General features: G+C 40.7%; 1 protein-coding gene across 1 annotated transcript; it reads right to left on the reverse strand.

Moving 5' to 3' along the window:
* Positions 1–10,997: 10,997 nt before the first annotated feature.
* LOC120959616 (uncharacterized) lies at positions 10,998–17,983 on the reverse strand. The gene is made up of 9 exons (XM_040383118.2): positions 17,820–17,983; positions 17,711–17,758; positions 17,420–17,624; positions 17,226–17,351; positions 17,069–17,151; positions 16,852–16,997; positions 14,194–14,573; positions 13,896–14,119; positions 10,998–13,833 (listed from the first exon to the last, which is right to left on the reverse strand). The coding sequence occupies exons 1-9, from the start codon at positions 17,872–17,874 to the stop codon at positions 13,523–13,525; spliced, it is 1,578 nt and encodes a 525-aa protein (XP_040239052.2). The 5' UTR covers positions 17,875–17,983; the 3' UTR covers positions 10,998–13,522.
* Positions 17,984–26,875: the final 8,892 nt, after the last annotated feature.

Here is a 26,875-nt window from a genome sequence, read left to right on the forward strand (position 1 = left end):
CAATTATAGACATGAGGGAAGGTAGATAAAGACAAACACTGCGGGTAAGATGGACACTTCTCATAAATACATTGTTGCTACGGATGTAGCTATCTATTCATTATGAGTAGCTTGGTAGACGTTTTTAGAACTGGCTTTGTGTTTATATTTATTTGCGCAGTTTAAAAATTCGTCTGTCCTTTCTGGTTAAACTTTTGCTACTTCTATTCGAGCTGTCCTTGACAGCACGTTGTCGTTATCAACACTCGCTTGGCTAATTCACACGAGGTCGAATTCGTGCCAACACCCCACCCCGTAAATCCTTAGTGAAGCAGGATTTGCTTAAAATAAGCACGATATAAAAATCTCCTGCTTTCGTTAAGGCCTTCAAATACCTCATAAGGTTTCGTATTTCAACGGTCTCCTCCGCGTTTCGCCGGTATAGAAATTGTTTTGTGGGTAACCACCTATCTTCTTTTTCTAGGTGTGCTTTGTGCCTTTCGTATTGCACATATATAGGATTACGCTTACGCTTCCCTACATTCAACCTGTCGATCAACCTTCGTCGATCTGGACATGATCCAACGTTTTGCAGCTTTTCTCTACCACTTGCTTGTGGGATACAAAAACGTAGATCAATTCGACTTGTGGTACACCTGTCTCGCAACGCGCATGCTGTAATCATAACCTTATTTGTGATCGTGTCGGTGAGTGTGTGTGTCGTTTGATCCCTAACTTGCACATTCTTCTGTTTTAGATTTGTTTCAACAACAATGCTGCTAATGGATTGTATTCGGCTTTTACGGTTTTCACAGCCGATACTGCAAGCTGTCCATCTCAATCTGAATCTCTCCGTCGTGTGCTTGGCGATGCTGTCGATCTTGGGTGGTGCCATCAATTCGGTGGGATGTGTTCCGGCCAAAAACTTCAACTCCCCTTTCAGGGAAGGCAGATAAATTTGGTGATATCGCGGAGATGCGGCAGCAGACAAAACGAGTTTGTCCACACTCGTTACAAAAAACAGCTAAGTTTGCTGCTTCACGAACAATATTTCACCAAAATAATCCATAACTTTGCTCACTTTCAGGGACTGTCGATTCTACCGTTCCTGAAAGGGGAGTCAAGGTTAACGATCGGTACACAACAAACCGATCCGATAGCAACACGGCAGATGAGTGTTGGCACGATATCGATTGCGTGTGATCGGACAGGGAACAGTATTATTTACAAACATCAAGCTGACTTGACAACTCGATCAAATACCCAAAATACCCGGCAGATAGCGTACAAGATTCACAAAGAGAGATAACACGATTAGATTGTGCGACAACCAGTTCTCCGAAATATGGGCCAATTCGCGAGCAGGTCAAATAGGGTCAAGTAGCACAGCTGATCGAGGAACAGGGCGCCATCGCGAAACGCAGTTAGTAGTAAAAGTTAAGCTAGAAAAGACAAAAGAATTTTTAAACTGATCAGTGATAAATTTATACGCGAGCGACAGTTGTAGAAACGTTTGTGAAAAGCTACTCAAAATAGACAGATTGCTACATCCGTAGCAACATACATAAAAAAAGTAATGTTGTGCGAGTTGCGCATTGCGTTTGCTGCTTGGGCAAACTGACATATGTCACAGGGATTGGGTTTGTCGCTTGGGTTTGCATTTTTTGTGACAGTAGAATTAGCAGTGCGACACGCACACATTGAAATGATAATAAATGAACTTTAGTCTTGCATGCGACATCAACGAAGAAAGATCGTCTTGTCCGTGAGGGCTCCCGATTTATGGTGAAAGAAAACCTACTACCCCACCCCCTCAAGTTACAGTCCACCGCTAGAGACACAACATTGTGGTCCTACGGAACCGGATAAAGTTACCCAGTGTTGTGATAAGTGGTTTGTCTTTCTCGCGTAAAGTCGGTACAAAGGAACATCCGAGACCGGGTGTTAAGGGCTCTAGACGCCCTACAGTGACGTGACTTTTGGTGCGTTACTACTGACAAACAGATCAAACAGTATCCGTAAACGCGAGTGTTTTCGGTCAGTGCTGTTCGACGGAAGCTGCCTGAGGGCATTCCAGACAACAAGAAGGGAAAAGTGTTCTTTTCAGGAGAAGTGTTTGGCTTGGGTTTTAGCGGTTGCAAATGGCGTGCCGGTGCAAGTGAATGTGTGTTAGTGCGTTCAGCTTGGTATCGTTTCGTGTGCAATTGCGCAGTGGCGCAAGCGAATGTACGTGTACGTGTATGCGCGTGTGTGTGTGACAGCTTAGCTTGGCGCGGATTCTTGTGCAAAGGCTCGATACGACGTTGATGGTGTGTGTGCATGTGTAACGAACGATGCCATCACCATTTACTCGATCGAAAAAGCTAAAACGAACACCAGTTAAGCGTGGGACGACATCACCGAAACCAACATCATCACAACAACAGCTAGTAGAAGACAATTCCGACGAAATGGAGGTACAGCTGAAAGTGTTGGAGAAGCAACGGGAAGCAGTGTGTGGAAAGCTTAGTTGTGTGTGTGCAGCTTTGTGTGACAGTGCAGAGCAGCCTAACCTCAACGTAAAAAACGTGCACTTCCTTCAACTCCAGGAAAAGGCTTTAGAAAACATCTATAGTGAGTGAAACGAAATACAGAACAAAATCTACGAGTTAACGCTGCACGATGACCAAGACAAAGAGCAGAATGACAAATACATCGTGTTTCGATGCCGTAACGAAAGTTGAAGTAGCCGTTCCACCTGCTCTCCCACTGACCCAGCAGCAGGCTCAGCCCTACCTCCCTCCGTTGCAAGTGCCCCTACCGACCTTTGATGGGTCATACGAAAAGTGGTATTCGTTCAAGGCGATGTTCACCACGGTGATGAACCGATACCAGCAAGAAGAACCGGCCCTGAAGCTTTTTCATTTGCGAAACTGCCTTGTCGGAAAGGCGGCTGGTATCATCGACGATGAGCTGGTAAACAACAACGACTACGAAGCTGCCTGGAAGGTTCTCACTCAGCGGTATGAAGACAAAAGAGTGGTTGTGGATAAGCACATTGAAAACCTTTTCAGCTTACCCAAGATCAACCAGTACAATGCTTCGAGCCTTCGTAAAGTGATTGACACCTGCACTAAAAACGTTGAGGCGTTGAAGAATCAGAACCTTCCGGTAGGTGGTCTCGGTGAGCAAATGTTGGTCAACCTTATAGCTGGTAAGTTAGACAAGAAGTTGCGAGTGGCTTGGGAGACGAAACAAAGGAAGAACTTACTTTCTTCCTACGCCGCTATGATGGAGTTTTTGGAGGAGCAGTGTCGAATTTCTGAGAAGCTCGATACCAGCGTGAAAACATCGACGGAAAGTACGAAGCCGAAAACAGTGGCAAGGAGCCTGGTAGTGAGTGAACCTAAACCGTTAGCGAAGTGTCCAGTATGCAGTGCTGCTCATGAACTCCGAGCTTGTGAACTTTTCAGGGCTAAAGGTGTTAAGGAAAGGTTCGAGATTGCAAAACGGTGCGGTGTTTGCTTCAATTGTCTCTCCAAAGGCCATCAATTGCGAGCATGTTTATCCAGTTCTTGCCGTCGTTGCGGTAAGAAACATCATAGCTTACTCCATGAAGATTCCCCAAGTCAGGTTGCAACTAACGTAGGTCAAACGACATCTAGTGAATCAGTGATAGAAGAATCCCAAACAGCCAACGTACAAGCTGAAACACCGACAACCCTGTGCGCGAGTGACGTGGAACCGGAGAAGCAGACCGTCCTTTCGACTGCCATTGTTTTAGTGGATGGTTTGTGCGATTCTCCCTACCCTTGTAGAGTGGTATTAGACTCTGCTTCGCAGATGAACTTTGTCACCGAGCGATTTGCAAACCTTCTCTCCCTTAAGACAAAACCCGCTGACGTCACGGTCAGTGGTCTGAACGGCAATAGAACTCATCTTTGCCGTAAACTGCGCACGACGATCAGGTCTCGTGCCAGTGACTTTACAGCTGAGTTAGACTTCCTAGTGACACCACGAATCACTGGGGAACTTCCGACGAAGTCTTTCGACATATCACAGTGGCCCATCTCGAGCGAACAGGTGCTGGCCAACCCTACCTTTAACAGAAGAGGACCTGTCGATATGCTGATTGGCGCTGGAAGTTTTTGGAACCTGATGCTTGACGGCCGATGTGAACTCGGTCCGAACCGACCTGCGCTGCGATACACAAAGCTGGGTTGGATCGCTGGAGGTGTGATCGCGAGCGACACGACGGTCGTTGCGCGTACACTTTGCCAAACTGCTGACGATGAGCCGCTCATCGAACTGCTGAGGAACTTCTACAAGGTAGAATCCTGCGACGAGCTCCGCCCTTCCCCGAAGGCTGATGACGAAGCGTGCCTGGAACACTTCCGGCGCACACACGAGCGAACTGAGGAGGGACGGTATTTATTTATTTTATTTATTTTTATTTTATTAATTGCTCGGCCACGTTGGGTTACAGCAATAGTACTTACTGACTATAGTATACAATTATTCACGAAGGAGTAGGAAGGAGTTTATGGTACGGAAAAGGAGCGAAGACGAGATCGGTAGACAGGATAGGAGAGGACAGCAGGAAGGGAAGGCGGAAGTGATTACATTAGTAAACGCTGCTACAGCTTGATTTATGTCATCATCAGTAAAGCACAAATCGGTACCGGCTAAAATATGATGAAGCTTTTGGTAGTCCAGTTTCCTAAAATTGAACATACGAGCCGTAGGTATTCGTTGAGAGGATGCAGGGCGAGAGTGCGTAAGGAGCACACTTGTCTCATGAGCAGGATGATGATTGTCTAGCGCGACGAGTGGAACAGGTGAAGCTATGACGGGGGAGCAGCGCTCCAAGAAGGCATAGCATTGGCAGCATTGGCAAATAGAAGGTCCAATTGACTTCTGCGTATATTTTTTATGCCAGATAATTGCGGCAAACCGTTTACCGACATTCCATCAAGCAGAGAAACATTTTCACTAGATACACCAGTAGGAATGAAGTGATTAACGCACGATGCAAACACATCCATATCAAGCTCAGATAGACAGAGAGGCGTATCTCGTCTAGTTTTGTGCGCAATCCTCATACTTTTTGATAGTAGATGTTTAGTTGATCGATCGAAGGGATGAGAGAGCGAGATGCGCCGGGAGTGCTCTCGCTGCAAGTTATTAACGGCGAAAGAGAGTCGGACGGATTATGTGTATTAGATGCAGGGTTAGCTTCCATCAATTCGGGTAAAGTCGGTAGTTCATGAGAATCTTCAGCCGGATCAGCCGGTTTACGCTTGCTGAAAGTACTGCGTATAAGGCAAGCTCATAGGGCCATGAGCTGGCGAAATAGTGAAATCAGCGTTTCGCAGTTGTGTCGTGTGGTTGATAGAAGGTGGCGAGGAATGATGATCCGATTCACGATTAATAGGCGCAGAAGGTGCAAGGGATGCTGCAGTAGTGGGTCGCCAAATATTGACGGAGCGGGGATTTAGGTCGATGAACTCCTTAAAAGAGATCCCGCGAGGCCAGGTTGAAGCAGCCAAAGCAATAGCCCGGTGCGAATCCGGTACACCAATTTTAAAAGATACGTAGGAGAGCGTAGAAAGATCCCGGTCGCGTCGAACAAGGCTATATACCAAGATGTCGTCTGTCCCTATGTTAGAACAGGCCATTTCACGGATCGCTTCAATCGGAGTATCAGGAGCAATACGGGAGATAAAGACCCAAGTACGGGGTGGGCGTTCAGGAACGGTCGTAATATTATTGCAGGACAACCCTGTGCCCGATGAAAGCATAGCGCGTGTAACGGTATTGGTAGGCGATGGGTCGGGAGAGCGATCCAACAATCGACGTTTAGAAGAATTCTCACCAACAGCTTGATGGGTGAGCTTAGAGGCCGCAACTGGAATCGTGGTCGTTGAGTGCGTAGCAGGAATCGCAGAATGGTGAGCACTCGATGTAGTGGTATGCATGGCAAGATGAGAGTTGAGCTTGTTCATTAGTGAGTTGAAGGAAGTGAGAAGCTCACGGTGCATGAGATCAAGCTCCTTGATGCCATGCTTAACTTCATCAAGCGTTGTGAGTAGTGGAGCCTGTGAGTAGTTGCGTTCCATTGAGTGAGAAGCAGTAAGTGAGTCGATGAAATCTTTCACGGAACGAATTGACGATGCTGATTCCTGTTTCATCAAAGCTATCTCGTTTCTAAAACAATCCAGTGAAGAGGAAAGTTCAAGTCGCAAGCCAGCTGATGCCGCCTGCACAGAGCGTGAGGAATCGCGGAAATCGGACTGCAACGATTCCAACAGGTAGGCAGCGTCACGAGAAAGGCCGTGCGAGAAGCGTAAAGTGTCAACGGCCCGCAAACGCTGAGCACAATCCGCGCAAGCCCAGAATAAATTTTGTGATTTCTTAAAATCACGCAGGAGCGGGGTTGAAAGTCCAATGCACTTATCGTGGTAATAGTGTTCACAAAGACCGAAGCACGGAATTGGATCGTTGCTAATAGCACCTTCACATTTCTTACAGATCACAGACGCCATCGCAAAATAGACCAAAGTTCGACGGAACAGTGAGTGATCACAACAACCGCAGGCGGATTGCAATATCGATATCCTACGATATCCGTTCAACGAACGTAAACGCGAGCTTGGCGGCTCGCGAGACACAGCGCTGCGACGTTTTCTGGCTTTGGAGCGAAAACTTGACAAGCAGCCGGACTTAAAGGAGCAATATTCGCGGTTCATCCGAGAATATGAGGATCTCGGACACATGCGCGAGATTGTGGAAACACCGAATGACGACCCAGGATCGGTGTTTTATCTACCGCACCACTGCGTGCTGCGGCCTACGAGCACGACAACCAAGCTGCGAGTCGTGTTTGATGGATCAGCGAAGACGTCAACCGGCGTCTCGATCAACGACGTTTTGATGACTGGACCGACGGTTCAGAACGATCTTACTGCAATTTTGCTTCGTTTCAGAGGATTTCAGTACATCTTCACACTCGACATTCCGAAGATGTTTCGTCAAGTGGTGGTCCATCCGGATAACACAAGGTACCAGCGAATCTTTTGGAGGTACAATCGGAACGACCCACTTACGGTGCGAGAGCTGCTGACAGTTACGTATGGCTTGGGACCTTCCCCGTTTCAAGCAACCATGGCTCTGAAGCAAGCTGCAAAAGATCATCACGATGAGTTCCCAAGGGCCGCAGAGGTGGTCAATAGGGAGACATACATGGATGATATCCTGACTGGTGCCGATACCCTTGCTGAGGCTTGCCAACTACAGCGAGATGTGACTGGACTACTAGCGAAAGCCTGCTTCAGCGCTCACAAGTGGTGCGCCAACCATTCAGATATCGTTTTAGGTGTAGCTGAAGAACAACGAGGAGACACTTTCGAGGTTACGGACGACACCTCGAAGACCATCGTTAAGACACTGGGCGTGACATGGAACCCGTTGGAGGACTGGTTCTCGGTGTCCGTTCCTGACTTTGACAACCCAGAAGGAATGACTCGAAGGAAACTTCTGAGTCAACTGGCCAAAATCTTCGACCCACTTGGATTCTTTGGCCCAGTAATCACCTACGCGAAGCTGATCTTGCGAGAAGTAGGTGAACTACAAATCGATTGGGACGACTCCATCCCAACCGAAATCGACGAGAAGTGGCGAAACTTTCGGACCGAGATGACATCACTGAGGGAAATCCGAGTTCCGAGATGGATTTCCTGGAAGGATGTGTTCCAGCTGAGACTACAAGGGTTCGCTAACGCATCCGACCAAGCCTACGATGCCTGCTTGTACGTGCAGGGCACTTTCACCGACGAGGAGTCCAAGATGCAGCTTGTTTGCAGCAAGTCTCGGATCCTACCGAAAAAACGAAGTCCGAAGGAGAAGGCCATCACGACCCCTCGAGCCGAACTGTTAGCGGCACTGTTACTGGCTCGAATGGTTGTGAAGTTCCTGAACGCTACGGAGCTTAAGTTTGAATCAGTACATCTTTGGAGCGACTCAAAAATCGTCTTGGCTTGGGTCAAGAAAACGCCAGAACTACTGCAGACATACGTATCAAATCGGGTAAGCGAGATCCAGCAGCTTAGCCAATCCTTCCACTGGCATTACATTTCCACACATGACAACCCGGCCGATTTGATTTCACGTGGAGTTACATCGAGGAAATTAATAGGTTCAACTATTTGGTGGCGGCCCCGACCAACACAGCACCTCATGAAGGATGAGGACGAAGTGGAAATTCCGGATAATGAGCTGCCGGAAATGCGAGCCGGAGTGGCTTTAGCCATGACTGTTCCGATCGAACGTTTTCCGATCTTTGACAGGTTGAGCAGTTACACACAGATTGTAAGGAGTATGGCCTACTTGGTGCGACTAACTAGGTTCATCAAGTCACGCAAAAGGGAGGTGGTAAAGGGCCGACTGACAGCGAAGGAAGTGCGTACAGCGACGCTCTTAATAGTACGAGACTTTCCAGCCCGAAATCATCGCACTTATGGACGGTGCGAATACAAAACATCGACTTAATGGACTACAAGCGTTTTTGGATCCTGACGATGGGATCATACGAGTTGGAGGCAGAATCAAGCGAGCCTTCATACCTTACGACAGTCGACATCAGATGCTGTTGCCGGCTAAGCATCCAATCAGTGAAGCTCTCGTTCGCGAACTACACATCGACAACCTACACATCGGGCAAAGAGGTTTGCTTGCAGTTGTACGTCAACGGTACTGGCCACTGAATGTGAAGAATACTATTCGAAAGGTGATACGGAAGTGCATCGTGTGTTTCAAGGCAAATCCGTTGAAGACGACGCAACTGATGGGTGACCTACCGTCGTATCGCGTCCAGCCAGCCCCCGTCTTTTCGAATACCGGTGTGGACTACGCCGGTCCCTTCTGGATAAAATCAACGACTTCTCGCAAACCGCAAATCACCAAGGCGTACGTGTGCTTGTTTGTGTGTTTGCAGACTCGGGCGGTTCACTTGGAATTGGTTTCAGACTTGACGACAGACGCCTTTCTTGCGGGTTTGAGACGGTTCATCAGTCGACGTGGATGCCCAAAAACGATACGCTCTGACAATGCGACTAATTTTGTCGGAGCTAAAATCGAGCTACATGAACTTTGGCGTATGTTCGAGAACGATTGCGCTACGAAAAAGATCACCAACTATTGCATCGACAAGGGTATTGACTGGTCGTTCATACCACCACGAAGCCCACACTTTGGCGGTATTTGGGAGGCTGGTGTGAAGCAGGTCAAATACCACTTAAAACGTATTGTTGGCGATAGGAAGCTGTCTTACGAGGAGCTTTACACGACATTAACCCAGATAGAAGCGGTACTAAACTCTCGTCCCTTGGTACCGAGTTCAGATGACCCATCCGACTACACTGCGATCACGCCTGCACATTTCCTGATCGGACGTGAGATGCAGCCATTTCCTGAACCTGACTACTCTACCTTGAAGGAAAATCATCTCTCACGATGGCAGTTAGTGCAGTCCATGCTGCAACACTTCTGGAAACGATGAACCGCCGAATATCTGCCGGAGCTGCAGAATCGATCGAAATGGCTGAAGCGGAAGGTGATTAAAGTAGGATCACTTGTGCTACTAGCTGACCAGAATGCGCCACTACTGCAGTGGCCACTTGCCAGAATCGTTGCCACACACCCTGGAGACGATGGTACAATTCGTGTCGTTACCGTTAAGACAGCGAATGGAGCGGAATTCAAGCGTGCGGTAACTGAGGTCTGTTTTCTACCGTTAGAGGAGGATGAAAATTGAAATGACATTTCAACGCCGGGGAGGATGTTGTGCGAGTTGCGCATTGCGTTTGCTGCTTGGGCAAACTGACATATGTCACAGGGATTGGGCTTGTCGCTTGTAAAAGGATTTTACGTGTAATCAGTGAATAATTCCCTTTTATTAGTATTTTAGAAACGAAATGCCGTCGGAGAAGAAAGAAACAGCTTTCAAACGCAAACAAACAGTTTACTATGCTCTTGCTTTCAGAAATCCAATGGTAGCGGCACACGATTCGATCGTAGTGGCATATGATTCGACCATAGTGGAACGCGATTCAACCGTACTGGCACGCGATTCAACTGGGGATGCACGCATTCGATCGTAGTGGCAAGCGATTCGAAGCAGGCGGTTTACGATTCGAACGTAGCTGGAAACAGGTGTAAATGAACTTTAGTCTTGCATGCGACATCAACGAAGAAAGATCGTCTTGTCCGTGAGGGCTCCCGATTTATGGTGAAAGAAAACCTACTACCCCACCCCCTCAAGTTACAGTCCACCGCTAGAGACACAACAAGTAATTTTCGCAAAATTCAATAATGCAGCATCCAAACTTAAAATAAACAACACATATGAAGAAAATGGGATAATATATGCAAAATTGGTTAAATCCACGAACAAAATAAATTTTCAATCGTGCGCACCTTTGTGGATTTAATTTGATTACTACGGATCTTAAGCTCTGTAACTTGTATTGTTTATTTTTTTTTATTACATGAATAAATTTATTTATTCATGTAATAAAAAGTTTTACATGAATAAATTGTCGTGACTATAAACCAATAAACTGGCTTAAAAAAAAGAATGAAATTTAAAAAAAATCTTGTTTTCTGGTAGTTCAAACATCTTGACACCAAAGCGAGAAAGACGAACACCTTGTTGTAAGAAAAGATGGACAACAAATTTATTACTTTATTTTACTTCTCATATCAATGATGAATAGATTTAACCAAATAAGGGTATTTGTAAGATATACATCTTCCAGCAACTAGAAAAATCATGGAAATATGCGAGAAACGGCACACCAGTCAAAATAGCAGCCTTTCGCTATTACTCACTCGAAGATTAAGCAATTAAAAGATGAGGTATTCAAACGACATCGTTCAGGAATAAACGAAAGATTCTATGAGATTAGAAATATCAAAAATTTTGAAATGGTAGAAAAATTTCTTTAACTTTTATCACAAGAAAATAATGAGGTCGTGGACTTTTCGCGTAGTAATTTCCTAAACGGAAATTTTAGTCTGTTGTTCTGTAAACTCGAGCAACGTCAGCTGTTTGTGCGCGATATTTCAATAATACTTTAGATTCTGCATTATTCAAGGTGTTATGAGTGGCGCTTTCAATTCCTTAATTAACCAATGAATGAAACGCGAATTGGTTTATATACGTACCAGGTCGTTGAAAGCAGTAGAATATGATAGAATTCTATAAACCTTCATCCGTCTTACCCGAACATTTCAAAACTGCACGAGAAAAACATGTTTTTAAATCATGAAAAAACACAAAAATAGATAGAAACATAAAAGTATCAACGCATTTCTGATAAAACATGAGTGTAAGATAATGTATGCATATTCTCATGTTCCTAGCATTGCATATACATAACTAGATTTTTGCCATTTTCCTTAACGTGTCCCTCTTTTCCTTCCTTCCCGTAAGGAAAAAAGTCATATTTTCGATAAAATGTCGGTAAATATTTATGTGAATAGGGTAACTGTACCAGTTTTCGGCAGGCTATTGCAGCAGTTTCACAAAAATTGCTCACACATCAATATTTTTTATTATTTTTCTTGGAAGTGTTGTTATTCTGGTTGATAAACTATCATAGTATGTTACAATATTTTTTATTTGCCGGTTCAAAGCCGTTTTTCAAAAATATTCGTGAAAATGCAAACATTGATTTTGCTCCTATTTTCGGCAGTTTGTTCCTGTTTTCGGCAGGCTGTGTTCCTATTTTCGGCAGCGCGAATACGGGTCAGAAAATGTTTGTATCAATGTGAATATGTACAAAAAATGTTTAAAGCAATTTAACACTCTTACTTTCCTAAGATTGGTGTTAAAAAGCACTTTAATTATTAATTTTATGTTGCTTATTTTGGCCCGTTTTTACAGCCATCTTGATGCGACGTTTAAACAGAGCAGCCATTGACAGTTTGATGGTTATAGCGTACGGTGCGAATTGGCTTACAAATATTTATTTTTCTCTTAAGTTAGTGCATTTTTTGTCGTAAAATTGGTGATATTTGGTACAAGAAAGGTCATATTATGTGTTGACATACGCATTGTAGTGTTCTGATCAATTTTAAAATGGATATTCAGCCAAATTCAAAGTGTGTTTTTGTTACGAGTTTCGGCAGGAGCCCACAACATTGAGCTGTCAAAAATGAACATTTACTGTGTACCTATTTTCGGCAGCATTTAAACTGAAAAATAACCTGTTTATCGTGATTTTAAAATTCCGAACAAGTTAGTATAAATTAAATAAGCATAAAATCTATAATATACACCACTTTTTCATTGTTTTACTGTTCTGATTCTCTTAATCACAAAACCTGCCGAACGATTGGCTGACAGCAAAGCTGCCGAAAAAAGCACAATTGATTTGATATTTTGGAAAATACGTAATGAAATGGTGTGAAACTTCGTATGTGAATATCAAATAAGTACACTTTCACTACAAAATTGTATTTTGTGAAATTTTTTACCGCATTTGTGCAGAATTTCACGTTTTTAGCTACCCTGCCGAAAATAGGTACACTGCCGAAAACTGGTACAGTTACCCTACGTAAAATAACTAATATTTTCCACCATAATGATGATTTTTAGATAAAATTATCGTTAGGTGCTTCGCTAATATCCTACAGTGCTACTCTTAGCAAAATTGTAAGTGTTGATCTCGGCAACACATTTTAAAAGGGTGATATTAAAAACAGTCGTCAATTCGTACGACTTAACAACATACCCGTCATGGGTTCAATTCCCAAATAGACCGCGCTGCCATATGTAGGACTGACTATCCTGCTATGGGGGGGGAATCAATTAGTCACTGAAAGCCAGGCCCACAAGTGGGTACAGGCAGGCCTTGACCGACATCGGTTGTTGAGCCAAAGAAGAAGAAGATATTTAAAAAAAACAGAAGTGGCCAGCACGTTCTGTGACGATAAAGGCATTGAACACATCAACTGCAGCGTTTCATTCCCAATCGAAAGGCCAGGCCGAGCTTGAGGTAGATTCGAGTACAGAAGGCATCGCATGACGAATCCAGAGCTGGGCCCCCGTACGCCTGTCCAAGTAATGTTCAATTGGGCGACCAAGACGCTTCGTCATCTGATGCGGCCTTCATCACCGTCGGAGTCTTCAGCGAAGAACGGCTACCCCCTAATGACGTTCTGGAGGTTTGTTTTACTCTAAAATATTTCGCAGCAATTAATGGAGTTGAATTGCAGGGTAGATCGTCCGCAGCATCGACACAATGTTATATTTTAAATTTATGTTAATAGAATATCGTTGTTTTCAATTTTTATTTGTCCATTGTACTTAAATTATAAGAGTTGGAAAAAACATATATTTTCCCGAAAACATAAAAACACGATTTGAGCATATGTTATGTTATACAAAGGACAAAAAACGACGTTTCTCTGTTGTTGTTCAAAATCGGCCAGTCGCTTTTCATTCGTCTGCACATCGTTTGTCTAACGCATGTACCCATCGTACCGTCTGCACACAAACATTCTATCTGGAGTTAATAACCGAGTCGATCCAATTCATGTGAGCATATACATAAATAATGATGGCTTGTTCTCCGATGGTACAATTTTCGCCATTCATATACAACCCCAGCAAATTATTTGTATCGCCATTAACCCAATATATCGGTGAACCAGGCTTTGTCACGCAGCTATTCGTATCAATTGTTTGTTCGTTGCGTATGCACATATGTTCCGGCAATAACCCTTTTGAAAGTCGAATACGTTGCTCCACAGATGGGTTACATTCGTAACTGAACAGCACGGAAAGTTCATTTACGGAAAAGTAATAAAAGGCTGTAAAAAAAGGTATGATTATAAATTGTTTGTAAATTTACTGACTAATAGCATTTGCTTACAGCTGAAATCATTGTATTCGACGTTTTTACGGCAGTTCAAAAATACGTTATGATCCTTAAAATAATACGGTTCTAATTGTGCATGAATAAACGGTGCCTCAGATTCGAGCTTTAAAATTGCGATATTATTGTAGACAGAATTTTCCATGTAGTCAGGATGTATAATGATATCTCGGATAGCAATGGTCTTCCTTGAGAAGAACATGACTCTAGAAGAATGTAACCTGGAAAGAGACAACCACATTGGAATTATTACGTGAAAACCGTTGTAGATGAATGATTGTAATCCGTTACTTACTTCAAATTGCTTGCACACTGTGCCAACGTGATTACGATATCTTTTTCTATCAATGCTCCTGCACATTCCTTGGATTTATCCGGACTTTCGTAAATCATTACCATGAAATCGCGAGTATTGCCTGGTATGAATTTCGTCATACCATTAATTTTACGACGCTCATTTGAATGCCGTTTGATGCATTCCGTTAGCTCAAATGAAATTTCTTCACCTTCTCCACGCATTGTTTCCGTAATCCATTCGCCGAATTTGGACAGTTTGACGAAAACATCAAATTTTTGTGAATCGCCGATTACAAAAAACGATGGAATTCCAATCACAAAAGGAACAATGAAGTTATCGGAAATAATATCCATGTAGATTATCTTTATTCTCCACTTCTGAAATAAATGAGGAACGAGTAGTACTATTTGATAAGAAATGTCTATTGTAGCATTACTATTGCAACGTATGCATTAAAAAGCGAATTAGTTGAATGAATGATAAACAAAACGGTAAAGATAAAAAGCCAAAATTTATAGGAAAATCTAACGATGATCAATATATCATATCACTATACAAATTCTACTAAATTGCCTACGCTAATTCCTACGCTAATTCCTTTGCTAATTCCTACAATAAATCCTACGCTGAATTCATACATTAAATTCTTATGCTACACATTTACTACCGGGTATGGGTTTTCGACTGGATCTTAAATTGTATCGGTTCCAGACCTGAACCAGGTCCAAATATCGTTTCGAATCCGAATCCAAAACAGTTCTTGGTACTATTCCTGAAAACAACTGCAATCGGAAGCTATTTCTGGATCAACATGGGTTCATGATCGGTTCCAGGACCGGTATGTGTCCAGTGTTAGTTACAGGTGTTCGAATCGTCTCTATAGTGTGAGTGTTAATCGCGGTAGTTAATTCTGCTCAATTTTATTTCCGATGTTCTCTTCTTGAAGTTCTCCTACGTTGTGTGTTTATTCTAATAACTATAGAACCGGTATGAACAAACCGGTTCTAACGCTAACGGTTTACCGCTAACGTTCACCGTTCCACGATCAACAAATTCAATATGATCTAAAACCGAACAACAGGTATTTTATGAGTTTACTTTCAGTTCCAGAAATGATTTGAATTCATGAGTAGCTTCTGAACCAGTATGGGTTCATGATAGGTTCCCAGACCAGTATGGGTTCATGATCGTTTCCAGGACCAGTATGGGTTCATGATCGTTTCCAGGACCAGTTTGCGTTCATGATAGGTACCAATGCTAGTATGTGTTCATGATCGTATCAAGAACCAGTATGAGTTCTTTGTCGGTTCTATGGCTGGTATAGGTTCATGATTGGTTTCAAGACTGTATTAGGTTCGTGGTAAGTTCCAGGGCTATCATGGTTTCATGATAGGTTATAAAGCCGGTATAGGTTCAGTTCCAGTACCGGTATGGGTTCGTGATTGGTTCCAGGCCAGGTATGGGTTCATAATCATTAGCTTCTGGACCTGTATAAGCAGTATTATTTGCTTAACAGGTTTGGGTTCAGTAGCGGTTCCTGAACCTGCATAGTTCCAGTAAGCAAGTTCAGGACCGGTATTAAGTCATGGCCAGCTTTAGAACTGGAAAACGTAATGTATTTATGTCAGGACCAGTATGGGTTTGATTTTGGTTTTACTTCTCTTAAGGGGTCGTCATAAATACCTAATTTCAATTGAGTTTGGGACTAACGTTTTCAGTGTACTATTTGCAGTAAAGGGGTTCTTTTAAATTTAGTTGCGTAGCCCTGTAACTTTGCAAAATTAACTAGTTTCTAATAAAACCACTTACCCGGTTTAAACCCAGTACTTGAAAAAATAAATGTATCTTTTACCTAGTTTTCATTTTTTATGCTAACAATGGGGTCCTTTCCGCGAAGGTTGTGAAGTCACCAAGAAGAATCCTCGTTACGTTCAAACTCATTTGTTATTCAAAAAAATATCAAAACTTTTATTTTGCGTTACGTAACAAAAGTTCAGCTCCCTCTCCCCCTTATCAGCGTTTCATTTTTTATGGATGACGCCTTGTGTGTAATTTTGTGGAAAAAAATACATAGTTTTCTATGCATTTTTAAATTTCAATATGATCTTATTGTTCAATAAAACTGTATTCTGAATATTAATGAGCAAAACATTGTCGGGTGAGTGGTTAGCTAAATTATGATAACGAAATTAATTATATTAATTAGTATATTGCACTAGTTTAGCCGTTGTTTCTGCAGTGATGTTGATTGTACGACGTATTTTCACAGGGGGATATCCATTCTGATAATATATAATACCAACGTCTCAACGAAACGCAAGGAATAAAGTATTTACCGGATAGAACCAAGCTTTCAGGTTCAATTTTCTTCCGCTCTTATTCAGAATTAGCAGAATCGTAAAAAGTATTTTATTTGGCCGTCACGATATGTACCACAATGGCGTACATTTTCGTGAATACAAAGAACTACATAATTAGGATCATTCACTATTCTACCCATAGCTTTCGTAAATAAATTGAAAAACTATCATTGTACTTTTTATGGTACAACTGTGGTAATATTCCTAAATTTTCGAACATTGAGTTGTTTTTTTAATGCAAACGTTATGTAAAATTTGAATGAAATGTTATGCTTTTGAGCATAGTTTTACTTACCCAATGTTCTTCGAAGTCATAGAAAACACACATCTGATGATCTACAAGAGACTGTCCTTGAGAAGAGAAAGCATAATCGTAGTATGGTTTACAAGTTTCTGCATTCTGTACATTAATACTCGCTGTCTGCTTTAAAGGCCCTGATGCTGGTATCAACGAAAGAACAAAATTCTTAAAAATTGTGAATGTAGTTTCAAAGATATTTACATTGACATACCACGTGCTCCAACTAAAGTTATCTTAGAGAAGCTTAATTTATCTTCCAGCCATAGACATGCCGGTTGAATGTTACTTTTTATGCTGAAAAATTAAAGTGAAATTTATTATCACTATCAGTAGTTTCTACAACAACGGAAAGATTTAACAGTTCTTACTCATCATTTATGTCGATCTTCAACAAACCAATATCATACAACGTGCTGCGTGAACTGTACATAGGGTGCACAATTTTCTTCGAGATGTTCAATCGTTCTCCGTCGATTATTACAAACAATTGGTTGCTGTATCAATACGAATGGAAAATATAACGCATTTTACACATATAGGCTTACACTAAGTGATAACTTACTTTTGTGAAGAAAGACAATTTCCAGGAGCAAGTACAAAACTTACTGAAATCAACACGCCTAGGCATAAAGTTCGCCCCCTTTCAGGAACAATCGAAACGATGTGCGGAAACTCGGGCAATAAACCATCTTTGTCGTTTTCAAACGGTGGTGTGTTCTGTGCTGCCGCTTCTTTCTTGTATCGTAATCCCTTTGTGTCTTGTATTTCTTGTAAAAGTTTTAACATATTTTTTAATTTATCTTCTTTCTTTTCTTTTTTCAAACACAATCGAATATTATGATATTCAAATTACCATGAATGTCTCTAATGTGTTCTCTTGTAAACCATGAATTGTTGTTGCCTGTCAAATAATGTATGCATATTTAGTAAGACATCTCCGAGACACATTCTACACAACTCACAGTGCACTGTTGCCAAAAACAACACACTAACCAGCACAGAAATATACGCAAACATCTTCCAGAAGAAGCAAAACGATCACTGACTGTAACGTTCGTTTAACACTTTAATCGTCTGATATCACAGTATTTCAGCTGAGCAGGTAGTGCGGTGGCACGAGAGTGATGAGAATGATATCTTTTCATGAAATTGTTATTTCTTTTTTGTTTCAGTTCAATTTTCGCTGTAGCCCATGCCGTTCTCATTTTTTTTTCTCATTCATTCCTTCTACATTAAAAATCTCTGAGTAACAGATGCAAAGCGGGAGAGTGAAAAAAACCGTCAAACCGGATCGCCACAACGTGGTGATAAAAATGTTAACGTGCACCGTTTCGTAAAAACTAGACTTATAAACCATCTGAAAGATAAACTAGTTTTCGGCTAACATGCTGATGCCCTTGCTTAGACGTAACATGCTTTCGCAGGGTTTCAACAATTTGATGTCAAATGAGCTATTTAGGTTTTTGAGTATTTTAGCTTTCAGAAACATACTTATTTTAAGCCTTGTACTGTAATTCGCAAATATATTAAACCACTTCCATGGAATGTTGCTATGGAAACTGTAAATTTATTGTTAAAAAAGTGTTATTATGGTAAAGGTATCTATAAATATTAAATTAAAACGCTGAGAAACTCTGTTAAGTGCGTGTTGCCTAGAACCTCATTTTTATTTGCTATAATGACTATTGACGGCAGACCTCAGGTATGGCCACGCGAAGGAAAGGCCTGCAGAGTCATTAGACTCAACCTAAAACGAGTTTAAAAAAAGGTGTTTTTTCTATACAAAAGGAGCTCATTCCAACACATTTCTAGATCGATCCTCAACATTCTTGAGATTCTACGATATTCGCACCTTAGGTTAGTAAATGAAAGGATGTGCCCTGTCTTCGAGCGTGCACTGGTCAGGACGACCTTCGATCACAGTTAGAGAAATTCATTATCGGCTTAGGCTGACCTTACAAAACATTTTACGAACAGGGCTGTATTAACGATTACCTACGTTTAGGCGATGATTCAAAGCTGTAATAGACGTTCCTTACTGTAAACGTTGGATAAAATATCCTTACCTTGGGTAGAAGAACTCTCCATGGTCATGAATTAAGAAGACGAACAGATTTGTACAAAGGGTATAATCCTATCCTAACAGTCCCAACGAATCTTCCTTGGAGATAATTCAATTTATACTAAGCTGATGTTGTGGGCTTCGTACACTTTTTTTAATTTATTTTTGTTCCAATTAAAGTTTAATGATATGGGATGCTATGTATATATAAACTGATCTGCTGTGACATGTTTGTGGATCTTTGCTTATGCTGCCCTTCAATTTTTTTGTGTGAAAGAAGGTTTCAGTTGTTCTGGTAAAGGAATGAAAGTATTCGACGAGCGTTCGCGGTTTACCTACTTTGTCCTGCTGTGATTATGTTTTTTCTTGACGTTTTTTTCAATAAGTAGTGGAATTTGGAGCAAGAGTGCCATAGGGGCAAGAGTGCCACCAAGCATTTTTTCCAGAAAAAAACTTTAGTTAAATGACCAATAGAGTATACTGATGGTTTCGTTTCAATGATTAGATATATTGTGCCAAATTTCATATAGATAAATCGATGTATCTCATTGTCTTTAACTGTTTCTGTAGGGTTTTTAAATTGGGCAGAAAATTATAATTTTTAAACCACACCAAATAAGTTTTGAAAAAAAGGAACAATGAACCGAGGCACTATTTATACCACCGTAAGCTTAGAAAAAAAAATTTTTTTGGTTGGAATTTGGATGTTTTTTTTTAAATTGGATTTTTTTTATAACTGAAAAATCCGATTTCAAAAAAATTACAACTTTTGGGGCAAGAGAGCCACCTCTATTTGGGGCAAGTGTGTCACTATATATCATAGGCGCGTACTGTCAAAAATGTAAACATTGTTGTATATTGTTGTTGTAAACATCGGGGGTCTCCAAACTTTTCAGTTCGCGGACCGCATATAATGGTGTTGAGGGCCATTTTTCCGTTGATTGTATTTGGTGTGGACGTTTAAATTTCGTCTTTATAAGAAAATGTTAACATAACATACAAAAATTCTATAGCTTTCTATTATTTAAACTTGGTATACGTCTCTCAAAAGCAACAATTACATTTTCTTTTCCAAATAGTCAATAATTAACTATTAATTTAAACATTTACAAAGTCGCCTCGGGCAGCATAAAAGGCTCTCGAGGGCCGTATGCGGTCCGCGGGCCGTTGTTTGGAGACCCCTGTTGTAGCGTGCAGCGCTATGGTTTGTTTGTTTAGTTTATAGAGGCTTTGGCTCCAACGGAGTTCTTTCGCCTCAAACAACGCTATGGTGCCAATTATGTGCGGATTCCGTCCCGGAAAAACTGGTCAGTAGCTAAGATATTGCAGTACACTTTGTGGCCAAAAAGGGTACATTGGTGACACAAGATATGCAGGAACTAGTGCACGTAAAAAAATCAACTATCCAAGAAATTCAATTATTTTGCACATGTCAATTCAATTATTGAGATTCAATTATTTTGCCCCATACGGGAGGCACTGTTGCCCCATAGCCCAAAAAGCACTTCTTTTTCGACCCTTTTTAAAATGCGCCAAAAACAGTTTTGTTTGCACTTATATCCACGGAAACTCAGTTATAAGGGAAAAAATAGATGTAAAACGGTTATGAGATGTAAATCCATTTTTGATAAACGGATTATAATGAATTATAACACAAAATGCTTAAGGTGACACACTTGTCCCAAATTCTGTTAAGTTTCAATTGTATGTACCAATTGTACCAACATATGGCATATACCAACAAAATAGAGACAGAAGACCTTCTTTCCAATTAGAGTTGTACCTCAAGAAATAGAACTGTATGATTCATTCAATTCATCCTAAAGGACGAACGTGCTACGTTCATCTAATAAACGTTCATCGATTTTTATAAATCATAATGTATTGAGTTGGTCATCAAAATAACGTCCTATCCGCCGAAATAACGAACGTCTTAGTACGCTAGGTTTTTCATTCCCCCCATACAAATATGAACGTGAACCGTAATACCAGGACGTTCATGAAAAGAAGGTTCTACCAATTGTAATAAGGATATTCCTGGTCTGCCTAATAATTTTCAAGGTCCAATACACTAATTATATTATTTTTGCAAAATAAAACAATTTTCCGTATTTTCTTCAACTGAAATGAACGAATGAATCGTGTTTCACGTTCAGTTCATATGAATGAAAGAACTAGTACGTTCACGTTCATGGAAACGAACTGAATTGCCCAAGCCTACTTCAAACGACGTTCTTGGGAAGAAGGATTCAGACAGTCGGACGGACATTGACTGCATAAGGAAACAGCTATAGCAAAACCAGAACGATGAACGGTCATACTCTACGATCGTAGGAAGCTCTGACAACTCACAACACTGCAAAACATCAAGAACAGCTAATAACCGAGTAAGCCTGGGATAAGTTTGTACCGATCGAGGAAACTCCTCCGGTGATACACTTCTACATAAGTTAACGATACGACCGGGTTGTAATCATTAATTAATTTTAAATTTAAACGTTGAAGATAAATACGAAAATTACATTTTATTCAATCTAGATTTTTACATCGTGTAAACTTAGTAGTACATAATATGAGCTTGTAGCATAAGTATTATTTTATTAAGTTTAATATATTTTCAGATACATACGTGGTATACATCCGTGGTCTTTACGGAACTCGACAAGATGGGTGGGTTGATTACATTTCATTAATTTAGTTTAGTTGAAACATTTTTTTCTACACAAGTATTTGAAGGAGTGAAAAAAACAATAAACTACACATTAGCTTAAAAAAATGTTGATGACTGTAATAGCTAAAGATGTCTCTAACAAAATTGCGTATCAACTGATTCCTAGTGTTTTCGAAACTCCCGCCATCGGTCGGACATCGGACATCGGTCAAAATGTGGCCTCGAAAAGATGTCTAAAATTAATTAGCATTGTGCAAATATATTTCTATGGAAACCAAAACTTGTTAAACCATTCATAATTGTCTTTAAATTGATTTTTCATGTTTTTAACCACTTTAAATATTTTTTTATCCACCCGTCAAATTGATGGATGTTCCTAGAGATAGTTATATTGGAGACACCCGTAAACCTAATGTTAAATAATGAAACAAAAAAATAAAATGTATGCTATGGTTTATTACAGCGCCTAACACAACTATATGGACAGTCGTTTTTCGCGATTTACGGAAAATCCATAAGAGATAGATAAAAACAGTGAATGTATGAGTTGTGCAAAATACTATTTCACATCTTCGTATATTTTTTCATTTTTTTTAAAACGTTTTTATACGACTTATTATGAAGAAACAAATTTATGGTCGTATCATAATTATAAAGACATTTCGAAAAAACAGGTTTGTGTGCTAACTATTGCAATTAAAAGTCGTTCGAAAATATTAATAACATACTCAAGAAATGCATTAAAAAAAATATTTTCTTATCATGTTTAAAAAGTGTTTTTATAACTTGTTTACTTAAGGTCAAGGTAATCGCGAAAAACGACTGTCCTTATAGTTGTAATAGGCGCTGTATTAAAAAAGGATATTCTTTTAAATAAAACAAAGTTTTAAATAATTTCACCTTCTAATGGTGCGAGAAATACCACCAAAATGAAGAATAAAAAAAAGTAAAACAATTGGTAAAGCTGTAATTCTTCGTAATTATATTAAAATTATTGTCTTTGATTTGGAAACATTACTTCAAATTCAATTCAGCAATGATAATACTTTACACACCACAGATTGATCCAGCAACCCTGCAACCTGGTTTCATTGTAGCTGTACGTTATATTTTTTGCTGATTTGTAAATTGCATAGCTTTAGGCGCAAACTCCTTCTAGTTTCAATCGCATTTAAAGGGACACATTCGAATGCACACAGTGTAGCTAGCGGTGTAGCGGTGGGTCATACGATTCATTTCACGACCAGACCCGAAGTTGAGTGCCAGCCATCCGGAATCGATTCCAACCCGTGGGTGCAACGAGTTCGGGTCGACCCGAATGATCATTAGGAGCGGGAAAGCTTAAGCGACTCCGACCCGTTGGTGCAGCGAGTTCTGGTCGAGTTTTGAACCTACCTTGGACCGACCCCACCCGAACTCGCAGTACCAATGGGTCGGAGTTGGTTTTGCTTACCTGCACCTACCGGAATCGTTGCACCTACTGAACCTACGTTTACATTTCGAATCGACCCGCATCACTACGAGCTGGTAGGTAAACATGAGAAAAACATAAACTTAAAAAAAAAACATTATAAATAGCCATTTGTCTGGAAACATCTGTAGATGTTTATTTAAAATTATATAATGTCTCGTTGCATAACTTTAGGCGCCTTCAGGCTAGCTGCGGAAAAATGTTTGCTGCTTGCTTTTCGGTGGTGCTGTTTGCATTATTAATCACTTGTGTAGTGTAAATGCAGCTCTTCGCTCGTAACGGCCATTTTTAAACTGTTTAGTATGAAAATAATCATGATTAATTTGTATTTGTAGTTGAATCTCGTTCAGGTAACTTCGAATACAAATGAACCAAAGCAACTCATCCGTCAAACTGTTGCAGGACATTTCTGCGTCCAGCACGCACTTATATCATTAATCAATAGTTATGTTCAATTTTAACGTAGAGAAAACCAAATTTTAGGATGGACAAATGGACCACAATTTGTCACGATTAAACCTTCCCAGCCTTCCCGAAAATTAACCTGCACTACGGCTACAGAAGATGACGTGACAAATCTCGATTTAATCCCGATTGCAAATACAGTAAGCTATCAAGGAACGAAAATCATTAGGTCATTGCATCAATGCAGCAAACTTGAATAGAATCATTAATTAGCGTTACCTATGCTGCTTAGCTTACCTGAGATGCTGAGTGCGCATACCATTCCATTGGCCCATTTTCGTTGAAAGATCACCAACGGTCACCGTTCGGTCGTGGTCCGTGTTGCTGGTTGGTTTGTCTTACAAAACCCTTTCCCTTGCTGTACAATCAGCTCAAAACAAAAGCGGTCCAAAGCGAAAAATCATTTTCAAGAAGCGAGCGGAGAATGATTAATTGTTTGGAAAATGTTTCAATCGTTGCTACCCAACCGTACTCGCCGGAACCGGTGGTCACTGTGCGCAATCTATGGGAAATGTAGCTTTGGTCATACGATTTATGTGCTGCTTTATAGGGAGCAACAACAAAAAATGGTAGCTTGCATATAGGTCAAAAGGCGAATATCCAAATCCTGCACGGGTAAAGTGAAAACCGGTTCTAAATAAAGGTCCTCTTGAGAGTTCGGGAAAAAGGGGTAGCCGATCAGATTACATAATGTTGCACGCATACGGGATGTACCGAGCTGTCCTGTAGAATGACCAGGGCAAGTACCTTCGGTGCGGTCCGCTCACAAAGTGAACCTAGTGTACCGCAACTGCTAGCCATGCAGCAGCAGCAGCCGTCATACTGGTCCAAGGTGGCGTTAATTTATTTGTTTTAAATTCGGTGCATCCGTTTTCTACACTGGGCTATCCTTCCAGGATCCTCAATCCACCCTGTCCAAAAGGATTGCTGCTCTACCCGCCTTTATGCCCTCATGAGCGACTCCCTTGCAACTGATTTCATCGTAGATTTTTTTTTAGTATTCTAACATTTCAAAATGCAATGCCTCCTATGACGGTCTCAAACGGATCTTACAAACATTGAGGGACAGGCAGTGGTTCCGAGTTTGAATTGACGAAAGTCATAAAATAAAACAAACATAAACATTGGCACCCGGAGCTTTTGTAGGAATGGTGCCAAATGTTATGCTGGCGGCGGAAAGGGGGAATTTTTTTTTCTATTCCTACTTGTGCATCCACAGGGTTGACTGTATGAGCCGAATACATTTGCCCCTTTCGAAGTTGTAGAGATTTTTTGGTGAATTCATATCAATGTTAAACGTTTGCATTGCTGCGTTGTTTGATTGATACATTTTCCCTTTCATCCATTCCTCTGTCCAACACACTGTTTGCTATTTCCTCAAGTGCGCTATACATGCCGGTTCCTGGTGGTATACGACAAATAGAATTCGTCCACGAACGTAACAATATTTGGCCCGATAAAACCTCGATACATTCATGCCCTAGTGTCCTCATGTCATCGCCGACGTCATAAAAAGTCAAAATTATAGCATTCACAGCTCTCACTTTCCAGCGATCCTTGAGCGCAGTATCCTTCTCTCCCTGCTGATTGGCTTTCTTTTGCTTTTGATTATTTATTTTGATTGCCTACCAGAAGAAACACATCCACAGCCCTCCTCTTCCAACCGATTTCCGAATGCATTTATGTCGGTTTGGGATGTTGTGCATCGTTTCCGCTTTCCCTTTTTCCCCATTTCTAACGCGCATCCTTGTCCACAGGGTCAACAACTCGTTCGCCGGCAGGCAAAGGGAAAGAAAGGCCCCCTAAGGCTGCAGTCCTTTCGCATCGTACCCAAAATGCTTTGCGTCACTTTCCGAACACCAAACGGCCTCGTATGGCCGGGGAAAAGATTACATTAACACTTATGACAATTGTGTCATAAATTTTATGACTTTCACGATCGAAACAAAATCCTTGCTCAAGTAGTTGCTTTTTTTTTGTTTGGTTTTGTCGACGCAACTCGCGGTACTTGAAAATTGTTTATATTTTATTCCACCCCGTTCGTTCGGAACACTATGATCTTTTTTTTCTTTCTGTTCGTAAAGCTTTGACAGCTGATGTGGTTGTTTTTTTTTTCTTCTCTTGATGTTTGCTTTTTTTACTGAATGTCTGTTTATGTTTAGGATCGTGCACACTTTGTTTGCTGCATGTGCTCTCCGAGGTTTAATCCGTTAGAAGTGCGGGGTTACACCAGGTCCTGGGAATTGTAGCGATGAGGACGATATCATTTCTACTTTTTTCGCGATTGATTTTTATGTCACTGTTGTGCAACTGCAACGGGGCTCGTAAATTATATAATTTTATGGCTTGACGATTGATTTTCGATTAAAAAAAATTGAAGATAGAAATATAACTATCATATTGGTAATTTTTATGTTACACAGAATCATCTAAGATTTTCTTTTATGATTATAGCTATTTCCCCCCGTAAGCTGAGAATGACACAGAAAAATGAGATAAATAAGGAATTTCTTATTGTAGGAAATTAAATTACCAAGGTGCTTGAGATTTTTTCAAAAGACACAACATCTAGTGGTTATGTTGATATGAATCAATCCTATGCATGGGAGTCACGGTACATACAGTGCTTGATTCCATACTGGACATGTTGTTAAGTACCGGCTCCAAGTACCCTACGGTACTCAAGATTCTATAGATGCTTATTATTCTATTTTTTCATTTCTAATGGCGTTCATATTCATGTGAACCCTGATTAAAAAATAAGTTGATTTTATTGCTCGACAATATCCAGTAATATTATTTTAACAATCTTTCCTGCCAATATTGTTTCATCAAACCATACATAGAACTATTTGTGTAAAACTATATGAACTCAGATCTAAAAATAAAAAGAAAACATTTTGTGTGGATTTTATTAATTGAGTATTTGCAGATATGTTGCTCAATATTAGTGATAATATAGATAAACTCAAATAATATTGTAAGGTCTTAAAAGCATGTATAGGCCGGCAGGATGTTACGCCAAGCGATCCCCAATCGGATTACCCAAAGCATTTGTATTCGATAAGGTCCTCTCAAATCGTTTGAATTAAATGATTCCAAAGAATAACAAACAGTATTAAAAACGTATTTTAACGTTAATTTACATGTACATTTACATTTGTCATGTTAATTTTGGAGTGATGTTTCTATCTCCTTGTTTATATTTCAGTTGTTTTAAACCTTTTTGCATCTTTTACCTTCCCCATGGAGGGTTCATGTAGGATTTCATTGCACACTAATTAGTTCATGAGCAGGGGGAGAGCGTGACAATCCAAGGTATTATTTATCCACGGTTATTTTTTATAAA

Source organism: Anopheles coluzzii, chromosome 3, assembly GCF_943734685.1.
Source record: "Anopheles coluzzii chromosome 3, AcolN3, whole genome shotgun sequence".
Lineage (NCBI taxonomy): Eukaryota > Metazoa > Arthropoda > Insecta > Diptera > Culicidae > Anopheles > Anopheles coluzzii.